Genomic DNA, 20,032 nt, shown 5'->3' with positions numbered 1-20,032 from the left:
GACCCGCTGGATTCCTGATCCAGCCAAGACCTCAGATACACAACCAAACCCTTCGTTAATAATAACGACTATTATTATTATTATTATTATTATTATTGTTGTTGTTGTTTTAACTGTTGTATTTTGTAAGTGAAATAAAATCCCCAAACTTCCCAAAGTAAGTCTTCAGTTATTTCATGAAGGTGGGCTGGAATGAAAACCAGCAGATGTGTGCGTCACCAGGACTGGGAACCACTGAATTAGACTCATTAGCCAGTATCCACTTAATTATAATAATTATAATAATTGCTTACACTTACTGTACACTCCACAGGTAATGGGGACTCCCCTCCACCACCACCAATGTGCAGCATCCATGACTCTGTCCTGTAGCACCACACACTACTTTTTTCACTGTAGAGTCCCTTACTGATCGCTGCACAATCCATTTCAAACTGACTTGCAGTTGAAGAAACCTCACCAACTCCCCCAGAACCCCAGAAGGTTGTCACATTGGTTCTAGATGGGTATATAGTCATTTCATTTCAACAACTGAGAGCAGTGTTCTTTCTCTTTCAGTCTGTGGAAGGCCAAGACAAGTTCCAAGCTGATTTCTTAATGAGCTAATTCAACCAGTCACCCACTTGAATGAACACTTTAAATTTTGTGACAGATCTTAATCAGGTAATGATTTAAACAGTCATGGAAAATGTAATGTGGCCCTGAAGAACCCAATACAAACTCTTAGTATATGGTGGAAGAAGAAAGCATTTGTTTTGTTTTGGAGAATGGCACTAAAAGACTCCACACATACAATTCTGTAGACCTAGGACTTGAACACAGTAACTTAGTACCTTAGTACCACAGTACTAAGTGAACTTAGTGGTTGTAAAACAGTACCAGACTTACACAGCTACTGTCATTCCACAAACATCAAAACAAGGAGTGTCTTAGTTAATAATCAACCTTTTATACAATGTTTTTCATAACCCATATGCTGAAGTAATGAAACAGTGTTATATATGCACGGCCATGATGTGCACCCTCTGCAGAATGACTACACAACAATTGAACAGAACTTGACAAAAGTTTAATTCATTCCAAACGGGATTTTCTCACTCTGCTTCTTAAATTGGCTAATCGGAAATCGAATCTTTAAGAACCACTTGGTAAAGATGAAAGAGTTTTCAATCAGCTTGAAGAAACCCAAAGGTATAGGTTTAGAAGTAAAATTTTTAACGCATAATAAGCAGGACAATATCATGATTGAAGGCACATACTGTACTGTACAGCAACTATTTATTTTATATACTGTAGTTATTAGTACAAACTGGTATGGATTGTTTTTAAAATAATTTAGCATTGTTCCTAAAACAAGTGTTTCTTCTTCTTTGGCAGTGCAGAGTTTGGAGTAAATTTCCCGTTTTTTTTGATAGCATTGCCCGTTCACAATTTGACATTAAAATAATATGTACTATATATCCCATACGGTAGCATACTGAAATTGCACTTGTCAAGTTCTGTGATCTTCACACACATGACATGCTACAGTACATTGGGTGCAGAGAACAATGATATTATTTACATCAGTTTGTTCGGCCAACGCGATCATGACCATGTTCTTATTTCCAACATTTGTGAGGGTAATTGTCTAAATTTCCTGTTATTTTAAAGCATAATTTACTGGTAAATACACTCCATAGGTTATGTATAATATTGGAGTTTGGTTGTATTCACGAGAACTTTGCGAAAGATACAAAAGGTTTTCATACTGTACTTTCGAATTAATTATAATAAATGGAAAAATGGAAATACAAATTGCCAACTGGACTGGATCAGATTAGACGTGTGAAGTCGGAACACTTCCCCCTACACTCTGTGTTTTACACTTTCTGCAGTATCTTGCTTGCTCAGGCTGCTGTAACAATTACAGATTACCGGAACGGTTTTTGTTTTAAAAAAAGCTAAATGTCTTCAAATTAACATATAAAAACGATTTATTGTAACGCCATAAGTTATCGTAATTTCACAACAGTGCCTAATTTTAAAAAAGCACAATTCTTCTTCAATCCATGAACATTTTTTTTTACTTAATCCTAAATCCACTGAAGTGAAATTTCATGGAGCGCACGGATGAATGACATGTGTGACTCGGATAAGAGAGACGATACCCTTCTACCCACTTCGTAATAGGTGGTATAAATGTGCAGACAACCATAAACTAGAATGCAAGCAAGTCTAACACCCAGAAGTGGTCTTTCCAAGGACAGCGATAAGCATTTAGGAGCGAGCACCAAGTTTCTTTTTCTTCTGAAGAAGGGTAAGTCTGAGTTGGATTCATTAAAAGCACATACGTAATAATGAGTAATTATGTTATATTGCTAAATTCCTTTTACGTTTATTACGTCTAACGTTTTAATTATTTTGTGTGATATACGAAACAACGTTATTTTAAGATGTGGTACCTTATTACTGTTATTTTGTGGGTTAGAAAATGCTGTCGGGTATTAAATCTCACATGTGCGTAGATTACTCGCAGCATTTTAAAACGCAGACATTGATAAAAGTTTTCATTAATTTTAGGTCTGTATGAATAAATCGCAGGTTTTGGTGGGGGGAAAAATGTTCCTTTATTAAAAACGCACAAAGGTTTATTTGCACTAATCCATAAAACACCTGGCTTGTGTTGTGCGGTTATCACCAGAGGCGTTATCTCACACTTTATTTGAACATTTACTCCACAATTACTAATTATTAATTAATTCTTACGTTAAATTAATTGATTTGTGTGCAAAACAAGAAAAACAACAGAGACGAATAAGTCGAACCTTACAATTACACTATTCTACAAATGTAAAAAAAAAAAACTCCAGCTCCTTTCTGACCTACACTTGAGGTGTGAACCTGAGGTCCAGTTGGAGTTCATCTTCAGTACAGTTAAGTGCAAATAACTCATTCTGTTCTGACCGCTGCTTTTACTGGAGGAGGATGTGATTTGGACAGTTTGGACACGAATAAAATCCTGATATTTTGCCGATTCTTAATTTTACAAAAATATTAGGAAACACGCGTTATACGGTCATATAGTCTGCTTTTAAATAAGCATTTTGGACTGTAATAGCACGATTTACTGTCGCATGTTGGAAGAAAACCTTTTTGGAATGGAAGGCCCATTCACAAACAAGGTTTCTCCTCTCCTATAAATTCGTCTGATGGAGCTGATGAAGGAATTGTTCAAACGCGTGTTTAGTATACTTTCCACAATCTACATGCAGTAATTTAATTTAATTGACTGCATTTCGGGTACTTTTTAGATAAACGGGTTTGTAGTGGCTGTGTGTTGAGGCCCGGTGAGTTTGGGCCGGTTCTATCTGATTCTGACGAGGTGGCGCCAGTGGAGATTCTTCATGGAAATAAAGGTGCTGTTTCTTGTGGTGGGAGATTGGGTATCTACTCCTGCCGAAAGACACCTCTCACGTCGTCTTTTGCTCGTGTATTCAGGGATGGTTATGAAGGGGCAGCCCTGTGTGCGGTCTGTTAAAGAGCTCTGTTTGCTGCCTGAGTTCTTTATTTTCTAACTCGCATATTGTGCTGAACCCGTGAAGCCTCAGCTAGCATCCTGAAATGTGTAGTTTCACCACAGTTTTTCCTAAACTGGCTCTCAAAACGTAAAATAAACTTTGTTTGGGACGTTTCAATCCTTTGTCTACGAGCCTGACATAGGACATCTGACTATTTTTTATGGCAGCCACCAGGGCATTTTTGTACAGTACTTGGTTTACATGATGATGATGATGATGATGATAATAATAAGCAGCTCAAAGTGCTTTACAAACCAAGCGTAAAAATAAAATTTAAAAATTAAGAGATATACTTTCAGTTGTAAAGGAAAACACCGTAATACAGTAAAGCAACCTAAATGTCAATTTATGCTTGAAAAAGAAATACATAAAAATTAGGAAAGTCGTAATAAAAGGACAATAAAAGATAAATAGAAAGAACAAATAACTAAAACCTGAATTAAAAAGATATGTTTTCAAATGTTTTTGAAACATATTTGTCCATTTTTTTTTTGTCTCAAAGGGAGTAACCCAAGAAGATGGCTGATAGGATTGATCACACCGCTGTCCGTGCATCAGATGGCGTCAGCACCAACGGAACCTGTGAAATAAAGATGTCCCCTCAAAACACAAAGTCCACTCGAGGATCCACAGTGAGCTTCCACAACATCCACTACAGGGTGAAAGTCAGGAGTGGACTCCTGTGTAAAAGGAAGACCACCACAAAGGAAATCCTAACAGACTTGAAGTAAGTGTGTTTTCACCATTATATCGCTTTGATGCACTCACAACCAAAAAACAAAAGACTTAAAGCAACACAGATGCCGTCAACATAATTGTCTGTGTTAAAATCAACACACAATAATAATACAAAATTACATTTTTTTAACACAAGAATGTGCTGTTTCATTTTTTTTACATTTCATTCCAAAATATTCTCCCAGTTTCATGGGTGGCCAGAAATCCCCCACAGAGCTCTTCAGTCTTCAATTTAAATCAAGTTTGCAGTGTTACTCTGCTGCAGTGTCTCACCTTCACCTCTCCACTTGTGTCTAGATTTTCTATGCCTGGTTAGGTTTTTGTTTTTCGACCATTATAGACGCATTTGATTTTGGAGTTAAAACTCCATGTCTTTTAAAAAAAAACTCAAGATATATGGCTGGGAAGATTTAAATGTTCGTATTTGCTGTTCAGATAACCTGAATGACTTGGCAATGATGTGTGCCTGCAGGCCCGGCATAAGAAGGCCAGTGTTCTTGTCTCTATCTCCCTCTTTGCCTGAAGCTCCAGCCTGACCTAATTCTCACCTTTTCTTTTCTTCACCTTTGCCACCCCACCACTCTCCCTCTGAGGAAGGCACAGCGGCTGAAACATTGTGCCTTTTTACAGTACACCCACCCAATTCCTTATCCGCTTATCCAGTACAGCATCACCCTGCGGTCTGTGTGGGTCCTAATGCCCCAATATAGTGACGGGGACACTATACTGTAAACAGGCGCCGTCCTTCGGATGAGACGTAAAACCGAGGTCCTGAGTCTCTGTGGTCATTAAAAATCCCAGGGTGTTTCTGGAAAAGAGTAGGGGTGTAACCCCGGCATCCTGGCCACATTTCCCATTGGCCCTTACCAATCATGGCCTCCTAATAATCCCCATCTATGATTTGGCTTCATTGCTCTCCTCCCCACTGAGAGCTGGTGTGTGGTGAGCGTTCTGGCGCACTATGGCTGCCGTCCCATCATCCAGGTGGGGCTGCACAGTGGTGGTGGAGGGGAGTCCCCATTACTTGTAAAGCGCTTTGAGTGGAGTGTCCAGAAAAGCGCTATATAAGTGTAAGCAATTATTATTATTATTATTATTATTATTATTATCACGGGAGAGCTGGAGCCTAACCCGGCTAGCAATGGGGACACAAGGCGAGATACAGCCTGGACGGGACGCCAGTCCATCGCAGGGCTACTTTTTACATTTCTATGTAAAGTCCGTCTCTACTTCTTCATTTATACTGTGATGGTAGACTGACGTGCTACAGTGAGATTTTAAGAAAACCACATGAAATGTGCAGCTTGACAGAAATATTAACACTAAGAAAGATACAGGAAGACTTTCTATAAAAATATAAAAAATAATGTTGGATCACGAGTATTACATAATTATGCCTTATGTTACTAAATTAATTTATTTCAAGTATTATTCAGGAAGCAGTAGTGGCCATTGACACCTATTCTGCGTCATACCTTAAAATAGCATAGACTAAGATATAAGCAAACTGCTGTTGCACCACAACCTGGGGTCTTTATTTTCCAGTGTATCCTCACACTCTTCCTTTACCCCTGCATCATGTGTGTGACGATCAGCTTTGAAAACTGGCTGCCTTCTGAACTGTAGGTTGTACACTCTCTGGCAAAAGACAGTTAAGATAAGGCTTTACTTTCTAGTTTACCCAGGAAGCTCAGTATCACCAGAACTCCCTGCTGGCTTGAGTTACGTAGAGATATTATAAAAGCCAGCAACACAGTATTTAATCACAGTATTAAATCTAATCTTTTTCAGAACATGCGACCTTTTAATGAGTACTGAAGGTTTTTCTTAAATATGGACTTGTAAAAACCAGTGAGTTGTGAGGAGGCTATTTTAACAACATGACTCGGAGCTGCAGGTGTAAACTGAGGGGAAACAAGTGTTTTTGGATATACACTTCGTGATATTACCAAGAAGAGAAAGTTGTAGCTGTGGTGTTCATGGTGAAAAAGCTTATCTAGCAGAAGACAGAAGTTACAAAACATTAAACACACCCAAAATTCAATATGCAAGTTGCTTTCCTCTTCAAGTATGAAAAGGCTGTACATGGTGAATTGTTACATGTAATGATATGTTCATTATTTTAAAGGCACACACGCATCCCATTTGGACTCCTGTGTTTTATAATAATGCAGGCAGTGCCATGTAGGGTGACTGCTTATCTTCATGTTCAGATAAGCAGCTGAGAATCCCTTGTCTCACTGTACACATGCCATTGCTCTGGACACGTGTTTTGTCTGAGCGCAAGTTGAATTGCCAGAATTATGTAGTCAGTACAAAGGTAGCTCTATTTGGAAAGCATAGTCGCATTTGTGGTTTCAGGCAACTAATGCACCAGCAGTCTAGAGTCATGATGAGCCTTCATTCTGCTACAGCCCCAAAGCTTTCATTGCATGTGCCCTCATTTATTCCAGCCTATTTAAAAAAATAAAATATCTTTACTAATCACATTTGTTAACATCATGCATGCCAAAGAAAGACATTTTCATCTTTACAAAATCATGCAGTCCCTGTTTTTCAAATGTCCTGTAACAGAAGTACAGTTTTTAACCATATTGCATCAGGCTGATTCTATACTTGTTCCCACTGAATGTGGTTTGTGTTAATGCAAGCAGAATACATACAGTAGTATGTCTAATATGTATCAGCATGTAGATGTAGATTAATCTTCAATTTGCTTTCTCTCACATGACATCATTGCATTCACTTTGCATATAAATAGTGGCAATGACCATACTCTGTTAATTAAGAGAGAAATAACAGTAACTTCCTCATAAATAATGCTGTACGTGCACCCTCTGATGGAAATATTAAGAATATTAAATAGCTGAACTTAAGTGTTTATCTCCTGCTTTCTGTTGGTCTGGTTCCTTATTCTCTTACAGAAATAGTTGTTTTAAAGCACAAGATAGAAACAAAAAATGGATTACATTATCTGGAATATTGTTGTTTTGTGTGGTCCTGAGAAACAAGAAGCTTCTAGACCACTCTTAACAATAAGCAATTGATTAGCCCAGTATTTTCTTGTACTTGACATTTCTTGACATGTACTTGACATTTCCCAGGAAAGAATAAATAATTCCACACAGGTTTTCAGCCTCTTTTCATAGTGTTAATTATATGATATTAAGCATGGTTTCTTGGCTATAATCTCTTTGATGAAAACTGTAGCACAGACTGCCAGAGAACAGAATTAAAACAGTCACGTGATGAACTTTAATGCTTTTATTCATAAGTTTGAGCCTTTAGCTATTGTTTTTCAAAAATGTATTTGAAAAGGCTAGACGTGTTATGATAACTATATATATATAGAATTAGAAGAATTTATAGAATTAGAAGTACTGTCTAGTAAAAGTACAGTTGTAAACAGAAGCTGTAAACGAATTCCTAAAAATAATTAAACCAGTAATGCTAATATTTTGTTTTTAATGCTCTGGCTGTCAAAGAATGTCACCTGCACTGAAGGCTTAAAAATGATTTCTAAATTCCGTTGCCGTTTATCACTATCTACTGTATACCAGTTTAAAATCTTTTATATATTTTTAGATTGCTTCCTACAATTCCCTAAGTTAGCAATAAGTGGTTTTCATGTTATCTACTGTATGTGTTATATACAGTAATTAATGTAAATGTATTAATTTCCTGAAGTGTATGTTTGTATTTAAGATGTTAAAGTTTATATTATTAAGCATCACCTGAAATTTGGAAGTTAGGTTTTGGAGGATAACTTTGTGGTTGAAATGGAAATTTTGACCATTTCAAACAAAATTATATTCTTTTTCAATCCATTGCTGTTAAGCTAGAAGCTAGGGCATAAAAAGCACTTTTCTCTGACTGGAATTCTGAAAAACCGAGAATTTTAGTTTTAAACTTAAAAGAATTCAGATTTTTCCCATTTTTATTGCAGTGGGATCATGAGGCCGGGTCTGAATGCTATTCTTGGAGCTACTGGCAGTGGGAAGTCTTCGTAAGTATTGCTGATGCGGATTCAACATATAATCAACATTTTGCGCTGTTGATTCCAGTGGTTTACAGTTGTGAAATGACATGGGATCTTATCTGTCTGTTTTCTGTTGTCAGATAGACCAAACAGTAGTACTTTAAATGGGAGATAGTTAGTATGCTGGCCAGACATGCAGAAATGAATACAGCTAGATTTATACATACTGTAAATAGGCATTTAAATGTTTTTTGAAGAAGAATGCACACATTGTGGCTTCAGTTGCCAAAACTTCACTTAGACCCTATAAATCTAAGCATTTTTAAAGACCCTGTTAAAAAGGTGCATTTCCAGATTTTATGTATTAGCCTTGCAACAGTCTGGTTATTTCTGCATATTGGTGATACAGTGGACTTCATTGTGAGCGGAACTCCCTTGAAACTGTGTATCTTGTACAGCATGTAGGACGCAGGTTTGTTAGACCCCATGATATATTTTTAAATGTTAAACCTGCAGCTAAATACTCCGTTACTGTGTTCTTACAATGTGCAGAGGGCCTAACTACATAATCCCGGTGCTGTATGGCCGATGCTCTTCTGCAAGAGTTCTGTGTGCGCAGAACGAGTGTGAGCCTGGTGTTTGTTCTTCTCTAAGGTTTCTGGATGTGCTGGCGGCACGGAAGGACCCATCGGGACTCTCTGGGGAGGTGCTCATCGATGGAGCCCCCCAGCCTCCCAACTTCAAATGCATTTCAGGCTACGTCGTTCAGGTGTGTATATCATAAAGCAACCCTCAGAAGCACAGCAGTGAAACCAGTAGGCTTGTATTAGTACGCAGCTCTTGGAGACATGTAGCCCTCAGCATTGCTTTCACAGCATGCTTCTAACTGAGAACAGGAGACATGAGAGGACCTGATAAAAGTCATCAAATGTCTTCAATGTCCTGCCAGCCTGCCACCTAGCAGTCTTCTTCAGCTGAACCCCGCAACATAAACGCAACACAAAGTGCAGAAGTGCAATTAAAACTGAGAAGCAGGGGCACTTCTTTACCTACAGTGTTGTGGGAGTCTGGAACAAGCTACCCTGCTGTGTCGTTGAAGCCACGACCCTGGATTACTTCTGGAAACAGCTGTATGAGATTCTCGGAATAGTGAGCTATAATGGGCTAAATGGGCATAATGGCCTCCCCTCGTGTGTTCGTACGTTACTAACATGAGACCATTTGAAAACACGTGGATTATAACAAAGAGATCAGGTTAATGTCCGCACTTCTTATACATCGTGGCATTAAACCTTTACTTTTTTTTTCACTAGATCAATGTTCAGGCAAATGGCAACACCAAATCTTAATTCAATCCTTTTGGTAAAAACCTTTGTTTTTAAAAGATTGTGAGCAGTGAGCGCCTTCCCTCGCTGGTCCTGGTTCTCAGTCCTTAGCAAGGAGCCCATTGGGTCAGCCGTCCTCGGTGCCCGCCTGTCGCGTCTCCCTGTAGGCCTGTGCTACAGTAACTGCCCGCTGCGTTTCCCCAGGACGATGTGGTCATGGGGACTCTGACGGTGAGGGAGAACCTGCAGTTCTCCGCAGCTCTGCGCCTGCCGAGATCAGTGAGCGAGGCAGAGAAGGTGCGCAGGGTGGACCAGGTCATCAAAGAGCTGGGCCTCACCAAAGTGGCAGATTCAAAGGTGAGACAAATGATGTAACTCAGCGCCTCCGCTTGATCCAATTTGTATTTTGTGTGGAAGCAACCATTTTCTATTTGAGCTGTATTTGAAAGTGTAGGCTTTTAATCCCTGAGAGATCCGGTCCTGTGGGCAGTATACTGTAGAATACATTGAGTCACCATTAAATCATCAATTTCTTGGAACAGTTTGTGATACATTAAGCAGGTGATGTGAAAGACTAAACAATTTAGAGAAAATTTGCAACACAGATTTGAATATCCATCATCCCTCAAAGATAAGTTTCCTTAATCGAAGGAATCAGATGGCACGGTTATGTATTAATTACATGTGTAAGTGTCTGCGCTGTTTCCTGAATTCAGGTTGGAACCCAGCTGATCCGGGGAATTTCTGGAGGAGAACGAAAGAGGACCAACATTGGAATGGAGCTCATAATTGACCCCTCTGTGCTGTTTCTAGACGAACCAACTACTGGGCTGGACGCTAGCACTGCTAATTCTGTCCTGCTTCTGCTTAAAAGGTATTGCACTTTGTTTCTGTTGGCATTGTATGGTAAATAATTACAAAATGAGGAAACAGATGCTGAAACAAGGGCAACAATTACATATTAACAGCGATGTGCTATAGATCACAGAAATGGCTGAAATCGAAATCTGGAAAAATAATAGGTAGAAATGTTACAGGTTAAACAGGTTAAACCTTGTAACTCACATACACAAACTAGTGCAGTAAATGACCAGGTTTACTGAGTGATGCCAGTTGTAATCCTGTAGTACGCTTTGAACTTGAATCCGTGATGTTTCAATCCCCACTGTGCTTTTTTTGCAAAATGGAAGCATTTCATTAAAAAAATATATGAAAGTGTTTCTGTAGCAGTTAGACTAACTGTAACAATTGGACAAACTTGGAAAGAGTGGCCATGAGGATCTGTAATTGCCCGCAATGCCTTTGGGACCTCACCTTTGCTATGCACTTCCTGATATTAAGTGTTGCAGGAAGGCATGCTTGCCTTCAGGATGGAAGTGTGGTAGAAAAGGGTCAAGAATACAATGTTGAGTTCCACATCGGAGTATATTCGCACTTGAAATAACAAGAGCTGATAACACCTGGTAGATCAGTCGGGATGTTATTGTGGGTAAAGATTCCTGCTGTCAGGCCCTCTACAGCTAGAGGGCGCTCCTACTCTGTCCTGTTCCTACTGTAGTTCCCCTGTGCTTTGCTTGTCCTTCCGGTGTGTCTCTGTCTGGGGCTATATATTTCCGGGTCACCCTTTCCTCCTCACTCAGCATTGAGGGTTTGGATGTCTTGAGACCCGCCTAGCACCAGTTCGTCTCCTCTGCGGCCTGAAGGTATGGGTTTCTACCTGACATCGTCTGACCTCCTGAGCCCGGGCTAACCCCCATTTTGCCGCCACGCGTAGGGTCTTTATTGCTCTCCTGGCCATTCCACGGCATGCCCTTCCCGACATCCGTGACAGTAGTTATTTGAGCAGATGCATGGAATATGTAGTACAGGAGTAGGAGTCATATTATGAGACCCTGAAGAAATCACAGTGCTGAGGCATACCAGTGCTTTCTGGCAAAGTAAGGACACGTTATCTTTTGTTTAAAGAAACTTGTTTGCGCTTCTTTCCTTAGAATGGCCAGCCATGGGCGAACAATCATTTTGTCCATCCATCAGCCCAGGTACTCCATCTACCGTCTGTTCGACAGCCTGACCCTGCTGGTCAGTGGCAAGCTGGTTTACCACGGGCCAGCGGAGGATACTCTGGACTACTTCGAAAAAGCTGGTGAGACTGCTTTGTATTGAGATGAACGCAGGGCTTGAAAAAGGTGCTACATCTACAGAAAAGGTGTTAGAATCACACCAGACCTTTTATTACTCAAATACATTTCGCCACAGTACACGAACCACACGTTGAGTAGACCAGAGTTATTCCTGGATTATATTAAACTTTAAACCCACCGACCAATGGCAGCTTCTAAGAATGTTACTGAGTTGCAGCCCTATGTTTGCCTTATTTCATATGCTTTACCCAGTTGAAAGGCTTTTTTTGCCTGAATTTGCAATTGCTATGTTTATCATTGTTGTTTTTTTTTTAATATTGACCTCTGTAACTTTAACAACCTTGTAAGAAATGTACACTTCAATGGTCCCATCTGGCTTTAGTTGGGATGGCTGAAAGGCTGAATGGAGAGGAGAGCTGACATCACCCTAATAACAGCAGTAATAATAAAAATATGTGGCGTGGTGACAAGGCAGTTAGTACTGCTGCTTTTTGACGATGGATAATAATCACATATTTTATGTATTAATCGTCCATATAGTTGTATACAAGCTAGAATCCCAGGTAGAGTCATAGTGACTACATGTTCAGATATTTGTAGAGCAAAGGCTTGTCGTAACATGGCGGCTTTGTGTGAATTTTCAATCGAACGTAGGGTATGCATGCGAGCCACACAACAACCCCGCAGACTTTTTCCTGGATGTCATCAATGGAAACTCAATTACAGCGGCGTTGACCAAGATACGCAACTCTGAAGGTACTGGTTTCATGGAGAGTGCTCCATTTCTGTTACTGTAAGAAATCTTACATTTTGTTCTTCCTTTCCTGATGATAATGTATTTTATTAAGTGTGAAAAGGGCATCGCATGCAAAGTGTAGAGAAGAATGGTGGCAGCAGCTTTGTCCAGTGACTTCTCGAGCCAGAGTGTCACCCCCTTTTAAGGTGACAAAAAGAAGAAAGAGAACACAACATTTCGTCCATGGAGCCTTCTTGAAGAAGGCTCCACGGCCGAAACGTTGTGTTCTCTTTCTTCTTTTTTTCAGCATGGAATAAACCTATTACTTGTTCCTTTGCAGCCTACGCATGCTGACGCAGCTACCCACCTGAACTATTATAACTTTGTCACATTAGGGTGGGCAATACTGAAATGACCTGGAAAAATATCCTTTTAGAGGCAGGTTGTTTTTGTTAAATCAGTTTTCTGAATTGCAAGGAGGTTGATAAGATAATGATAAGAAAAGAAGAGTTCTGTAGCTGTCAAGTGAGATGGAGTGTTTAGCTAATAAAGCTAATGACAGCGAAAGTAGGCATTTTTTTTTAAGACTGTTGAGTGTGCTCAATGGAATGGATGAACGATCACTGCATTTAAAAATTATTCCCTACTCAAAGTGCCATAAAGCTCGATCTGGTTTATGGATGTATGCAAACCAGGTCAAAACATGTTATCTAAGAATGGAACAATTAAAACAAGACAGATTGGGTCTCATGAGGAAAATACCTATCTGTTCTCTGCCTTTGACCAGTTTTTTATTTCCTAGACTATGAGATTGAGGATCAAACCACTACCAGGCAGGGTATCGAAGACCGCTTGGTGGAGGAGTACCAGAGTTCTGCTTACTACAAAAACACCAAAGTCGACCTGGAAAAGATCCTTCAAGGGAAGCAGCACATCTTGCGGCCAACGTCCCGAAAGATAACCTATGCCACATCGTTCTTTCACCAACTGAAATGGGTGTTGAAAAGAACATTCAAGAACCTGATGTTGAATCCGCAGACCTCTGTGGCTCAGGTAATATTGTAAATTTTGTACTGCAGTGGGCCAGCAACAGTGCCTCTTTTTTAATACACAGAGGCATCAAGGACTAAGGTTTAAGTGTGATGTACTGCAATTGTCATAGTTGTTTATATGAATATTACAATGATTCATTTCAGTCAACTCAAGTTAAATTGTCCATTAATGGTACCACACAGTCAGTTTAAAGTAAATATGGTAGTTCCATGCAAACAAGAATCTTTCTTTAATAAAGCAGGTACAGGCGTGTTTGTAAGTGCTCTTGGGGGCAGTTTGAGGTAAGACACATATCTGTAAAAAATAAAATGGCTTAACTTATCTAAACATATCTACAGCAACTGGGGCATGGCTTTTGTTAGAGAGATATTATTTGATTGCCGCAATTCTCAGAAAGTTTGAGTGCTAATTAAAACGGGAATGACCTTAAACTCCCAGCATTGTGGAGCGGATTGCTGTTTAGCACTGAATGCTTAAAATATGTTTAGTCGTCTGTCACAGTAATTTAACAAAGACCCTTCAAAGGGTTGGTGAATAAAAGCCAATCTATTTTCGACTCCATCACTAATGACCTTATGACAGGAATTAGCACGGAAGTGATGAACAGAAATCTTGAGTTTAATTGCTGTCCTGTTCTTTCATTTCATGAACCCACTTTGTACTGGGAGAGCTTTAGAGCCTCATTAATGACCTCTTGCCATAAAATGCCATCAGTGGTACTCAGTTCAAGAATTATTAACTGCTAATTGGTCCAAATAAGCCTTCATAATCTTACTTGAGCAGCTTGTGTGACTATTGTGACCTTGGTATTGCCTTTTTCAACAGGATTTTAAATGATATCATATCCCAGCTTATACCATTAAAGCCCTTAGTGCTTTTGAAGGCCAAGGTCATATCACATGGCTCCATTAAGACCCCCTGACCTGGCTGGGGAGCCACATGAGGAAATACAGCCTTTTACATAGGAACCGATTGACCTTATAAGCTTAGCCTTTCCACTCTGGGAACTGGCTGGTATTTTTCCACTTCAGGCGGCACTGTAAATTTGCCTCATACTGGATTGTTTTCGCTTTTTAAATAGAGTAGTGGTGTTTTCAATTAGAAAGAAAAAAATCAGAAAAAATTCAAACACGTGCATTATAGTGAATTTTTCAACCTCTGAGTATTGTTCAGAACCACAAGTTTATTAGTGAATTATGTGTTTTTTTCCATTACAAAAAAATGTACAGATGTCATTTGTGATAAGAGGAGGACACTTGGCTTGCTGGTGTAGTTCCTAGTCATTTACTTACCAGACATTTATTGAAAGAGCCCAGACAACTAAACGCTGGTCTCCGTTTATTGCTGCTCTCATATCCTCAAAAGCACTTTTAATACTGGCATGTGCTTACAGACCTTTTTTTCTAAAAGCGCTTGAAATTGTTTAATATTAAAGAGACAAGCCATAGTTCCGTCATCACATACGGAATCGATTATTATGCGATTACATAGTTCTGTATAACCCAATCCAAGTTCCATAATTGCATGATGCTGTAATGATGCATTTCTGGCCTTGTATTGATTGTTGCTTTGACAGCTGTGTTTGATTGTAGGCCCCGTCCTCTTCCTTTGTGTTTTAGATTGGTGTCACGATTTTCCTGGCTCTAATAGTGGGCGCTATATTCTTCGGAATCAAAGACGATCAAAGTGGGATCCAGAACAGGTATGGTATACATTCTTTATTTTGCACGAAAGGTAGATGGTTTAAGAACTACAGTTTTTCACAATAAAGCTACATCAGAGCTATTTTTACATAAGAACACACAGGCTACAATTTTCTACAGAGTGTTGTGGAACACTAAAGCATATCTAAGTGGCATTAAATATCGTTACAAAGTGTATGAAATTGCAAAGAATTTTGTCTTGTGCTCATATATGATTGAAGTTTGATGCAGTTTATAGGATGGACAATTATGGATTATATGCCTCTTCATTGAATTTTCACTGTATGAAATGACATGTTGTTAAATTTGTTTTAGCCGCTCTAAAGGAAATTAAAACCAGTATTTCATCATCGAACTGCCTAATTCAGTTTAAGGGTTGGAGAATTATTAGAAATACACTGGTATCTTATTGTCTTTATTAGATCAACACCATTCATTACCCAAAAGAAGGATTAGTCCTGCTGTTTCCAGGTTTCCAAGGTCCCAGGTTTCCAAGTGCCATGTAAAAATGTACAGTTCTTGACTTGTATTTTGTGTTTTTTTGTATCTCATACAAATGTGAATTTGCGACTTCTCGTAGCTTGAAAAGTCTGTGTGGTTTTGCAGTAGGTTGCCATTGACAACCTAGTCAGCTAGTATAAGTAGATACAGTATACAGTTGTGTTTAGAAGATATAACGTATATAATATAGTTAAATAGGTATAAAATTTGAGACAATAGACAATTTTTGCACAAACAAATTTTTTCAATGTTATTATTCAAGATTTGTTTTTTCCTTTCTCAGAACTGGAGCGCTGTTCTTCATCGTTACAAACCAGTGTTTCAGCACTCTGTCTGCAGCCGAGCTCTTCATTACAGAGAAGAAGCTTTTTGTGTGAGTAGCACAGATGTGCCTGCTGAATGAAAAGAGGACATGGGGCTGCTTTGGTGATACTCTTACAAGGGCCGGTGTTATTGTGTTCCTGTGGGAGATGCCCTACTGTATGTAGGATTGCTGTTCAGAGATCTTCACACATGCAATAGTCAACAAGTTGACGTTCAAACAAAAGATCCTGGGTGAGTTCTGGCTGTGTTGAAAGTATAGACAAAATAAGCAAAAGGCTTCTCTGTTCATAGCCTTGCAATTACACAAACAAGGTTCAGAGGCTATCAGTGCGCTTTGCTGTTCTGCTTTAACTACTCTGTGACCAAACCATGCCAGCTCAAAATGAGACAAACCCCCACCAACTCATTCCTAGAGTTACAGCTCACCCCATGTTCAAATCCGAAATACAACGGCTCCCTTATAAAAGCTGTCTGTAAATGAGACGTTTACATCATGTTCGGACTCTTCATGCGAGTCTCTGGTAGCCCCTTTCTCACCTGCGTTCCTCACCGGAGTCCCATGGGGCAATCCGCTACAATACCAGCCCTGATATGGCTGGATCAGGAACACGGCTCTTTTTTTCTCGCAGGCATGAATACATCAGTGGGTATTACAGGATTTCTGTGTACTTCCTGTCGAAGATAATGTCTGACATCTTCACCCTCCGCACAGTTCCAGCCATGGTCTTCACTTGTATCGCCTACTTCATGCTAGGTAAGCAGTCTTGTTCACCGTGTTACTGCAAGTGGTTGTCATGTTCCTCTGCGGTGCTTTAAGTGCTCAATACTGTAAAACGCTTCTCGTCGTTTCTGGTTCATTACAATACCAAGATAACTTGCGTGTTTGTTGACCGGGTGTAGATCTTTTTGGAATTACAGTGGACACAATGTTCTCATTAACCACTTGTCCAGGCAAAAGCACACAACTTAGGGGTTTTTGTTTATTGGTTAGAGCACACGATTTTATCATTTAAGCTGCTGTATATTTTTAAATATACAGGACAAAAAGAATAGTTTACACCACAGAGTGCAAGAAGGGAAATAGAAAACACGTGTTTCCGTTATTATAAAAAATAAAATATAAAACAGTGTTTAGTAACAAGCAGCAAAAGGAGTACAAACTGGGTTCTTCATGATTTGTGATCTTAAAATCATTTTGTTTGAGATGCTTCCAACATTATTAAGATTATTAAGAGATTATTAAGGAAGGAGTCTTCTTTGGATTGTGCTATATGTCATCAGCTTATTCAGTGCCATAGTAGAGGACTGCATTGGATACAGTCTATTTTCAATTGTTTATAAAAAATATTTGAATACAATGTAGTCTACTGAACACTATATTTTCAGTGCTATATTTTCAGTAAAGGCCTGCATTAATGAATAGGCCTTCTTGTAAATAACCTACTCAGCCGTGTGTTTCCGTAACTACAAAGTAGTCTGTTTTGATCAATGCAGTTATGCAGTGTGGTACTGTGTTTCGATTTGTGCGTCCATGTCAAGCTGTTTCTCATTGAAATGTTGAAATTTCTCCATCTGAACATGGTGCACAAAGTGTGAAGACTCATTTTAAATGGGACCTGGAACTGAACATCACCTTCTTGCAGGTACATAGCAGACGTCACCAGTTGCTGTGTGATGCTTGTTTTTCTCCACTCAGGCTTGAAGCAAACAGTGGCGGCCTTTTTCATCTTCATGCTGACCGTGACGCTGGTGGCCTACACGGCCACAGCCATGACCCTGGCTATGTCTGCTGGGCAGAGTGTGGTCGCCGTGGCCAACATCTTCATGACCATCAGCTTTGTTTTCATGATGGTGAGGAAAAAAAACGGGTTTCATCGTTTTTTCATACATGCAAAAAAAAAACCCCACATTCAGACACATTCAGTCCCGTTCGGATCCGTTCTTTATAACCAGCCATAATAAGGAAATTCTGTTGTAGATTTTTATATTCACTGTTTTTAAATTCACTTTTATTATTATTATTTTATCTTAATCAAGGTACTTTGCGGTACATTTGGGTACATATGGGTACAGAGGAATAGCAATATAATATAATTAAGAGAAAGAAATTTACAGTGAAAACGGAGATGTGGATGTCAATCAGTGCAGTCCTGATGAAGGATTATAGCTGTCAGGGCAGACAGCGTGTGGAATCACTGGTGTAATTCAAGAAGGTGGGTTTTGAAAAGGTGCCAAAAGGTGATCGAATCCTGTCTCTTGCACTTCTCCTTGGATTAGATCTTCTCTGGTCTTCTTGTGAACCTGCCCAGCATTATGGACTGGCTAGCTTGGTTTAAATACCTGAGCATTCCTCGCTATGGAATGGCAGTAAGTATAGACTTATTACAAATTATAAGTATATTTACAAGGTGTAAGTGTGTTTTCAAGTATATGTACTGTATTGCTTGCAGAATATTGATTTTTTTTAAATCGTAATTGGTAAATTCCATTAATTTCTTATCAAAGGCTAGTTATACATATCCCTAATTCATGAAATGTTTAATGAATTTCAGTTTTAAGATTTTGGAAGTTATTTTAAATTATTTTCCTGTTGCAGCAGATTCAGTCTGGTACTTACATGATGTGCTGTAGTTTGTATTTTTGTAGAACTTCTTTATTGAAGGAACATACAAAATGTGTGATTACAATTCTGTCTGCCAAAAAGAGGCAATTTAAAAACCTGCTACAGTAAATGATTGCTCACAATGATCAACTCTTCCTACCGTGATCTTTCTTTTCTTTCGTTATACAGGCTCTGCAAGTGAACGAATTTGTTGGTCTAAATTTCTGCAACGACACTCTTGTTGTACCTACCACTCCTTCCAGAATTGATATCAACTGTAGCTACCGTTTCCCAGGCTTTCAGTAAGTAATTCCACTTGAAATGAGGATATTGTTCTTTTAATCATGCATATAACAGGTAAAAATAATAAAAAAACAAATGTAACACCTGCGTTTCAATATCAGGTGTACAGGAGAAGAATTCCTGGAAAAACAAGGCATAGACTACAGCACCTGGGGTCTGTGGCAGAATCACGTGGCTCTGGGGGTGATGACCCTCATCTTCCTCAGTATAGCTTATCTAAAACTGCGCTTTATGAAGAAGTTCACCTAGACCGGACCAGCTCATCGAAAGGATCAGTACTGCACTTGCTGACTAATGTTTCCACTAAACAGAAGAATATGACGATTCACAAAATCTGTAAGCTAGACGATCACACTTCGGTAACATTTCTGTTTCCTCGTGCTTTTACATTTTACTGCACAATTGCCAGTGACATTCTAGGGGAATAAAGCCATTTCCTTTTTGTTCAATGAACGATTGTTAACGTGTAAAAATGAGCGCATTGTAAGAGCAACATTTTCCTTTTTGTGCAAATTACCGTTTAGTTGTTTTTTTTGTATTTGTTCTTATGCTGTTCGTTATAGTTAAATGGTAGTCATTAGGAAGTACAATGGTTAATGATGCAGGCCAGTCAATTGCCATTTGAACGTCAAAACTAACTTGGATAAAACCTGAAAGCTTCACACGTATAATCATTTTCTTTAATTTAATAGTATGTTCAACTTACTAATTTATTTTAATCATTGTATTTGTATGATAGAATATATAATTTGAATTCATTATTAAACTAAAAGAATATGACAGACATTTTTTAAACTCTTGTATAAAAGTTCTTGAGAAAAAAAAAGATTTTTAAAATAATCTGTCTGTGAAAAGAATTCTGTTCAGTTAAGATATATCAAGAAGCAGAAGCCACAGAAACATCCGCACCCAACCCAGAACAGAGTTCGGGAAACCCTGTGTCAAGTCACTGCAGGCAGCCTCCACGTACATAGACTTTTTTAGTACATTTGTAGATGTACTATTGTTAACATTACAAATTTAACCGGAGTTAAAGCAAAATAAATGTCTGAAAGAAAAACAAGAAC

General features: G+C 38.9%; 1 protein-coding gene across 1 annotated transcript; it reads left to right on the top strand.

Annotated features, from left to right (window-relative positions):
* The first annotated feature begins 1,875 nt into the window (after window positions 1-1,875).
* On the top strand, window positions 1,876-20,031 carry LOC148677611 (broad substrate specificity ATP-binding cassette transporter ABCG2-like). The gene is made up of 16 exons (XM_088602988.1): window positions 1,876-2,299; window positions 4,063-4,287; window positions 8,245-8,304; window positions 8,932-9,046; window positions 9,807-9,959; window positions 10,319-10,476; window positions 11,594-11,745; window positions 12,398-12,499; window positions 13,282-13,532; window positions 15,152-15,234; window positions 16,020-16,109; window positions 16,690-16,814; window positions 17,757-17,911; window positions 18,338-18,427; window positions 18,852-18,964; window positions 19,067-20,031. Exons 2-16 carry the CDS (start codon window positions 4,079-4,081, stop codon window positions 19,212-19,214), a joined length of 2,004 nt encoding a protein of 667 aa, XP_088459114.1. The 5' UTR covers window positions 1,876-2,299; window positions 4,063-4,078; the 3' UTR covers window positions 19,215-20,031.
* The last annotated feature ends 1 nt before the right edge of the window (window position 20,032 follows it).

This window comes from Lepisosteus platostomus, chromosome 1, assembly GCF_059453375.1.
Source record: "Lepisosteus platostomus isolate fLepPlt1 chromosome 1, fLepPlt1.hap1, whole genome shotgun sequence".
NCBI lineage: Eukaryota > Metazoa > Chordata > Actinopteri > Semionotiformes > Lepisosteidae > Lepisosteus > Lepisosteus platostomus.
This window is presented reverse-complemented; position numbering and strand designations above follow the sequence as displayed.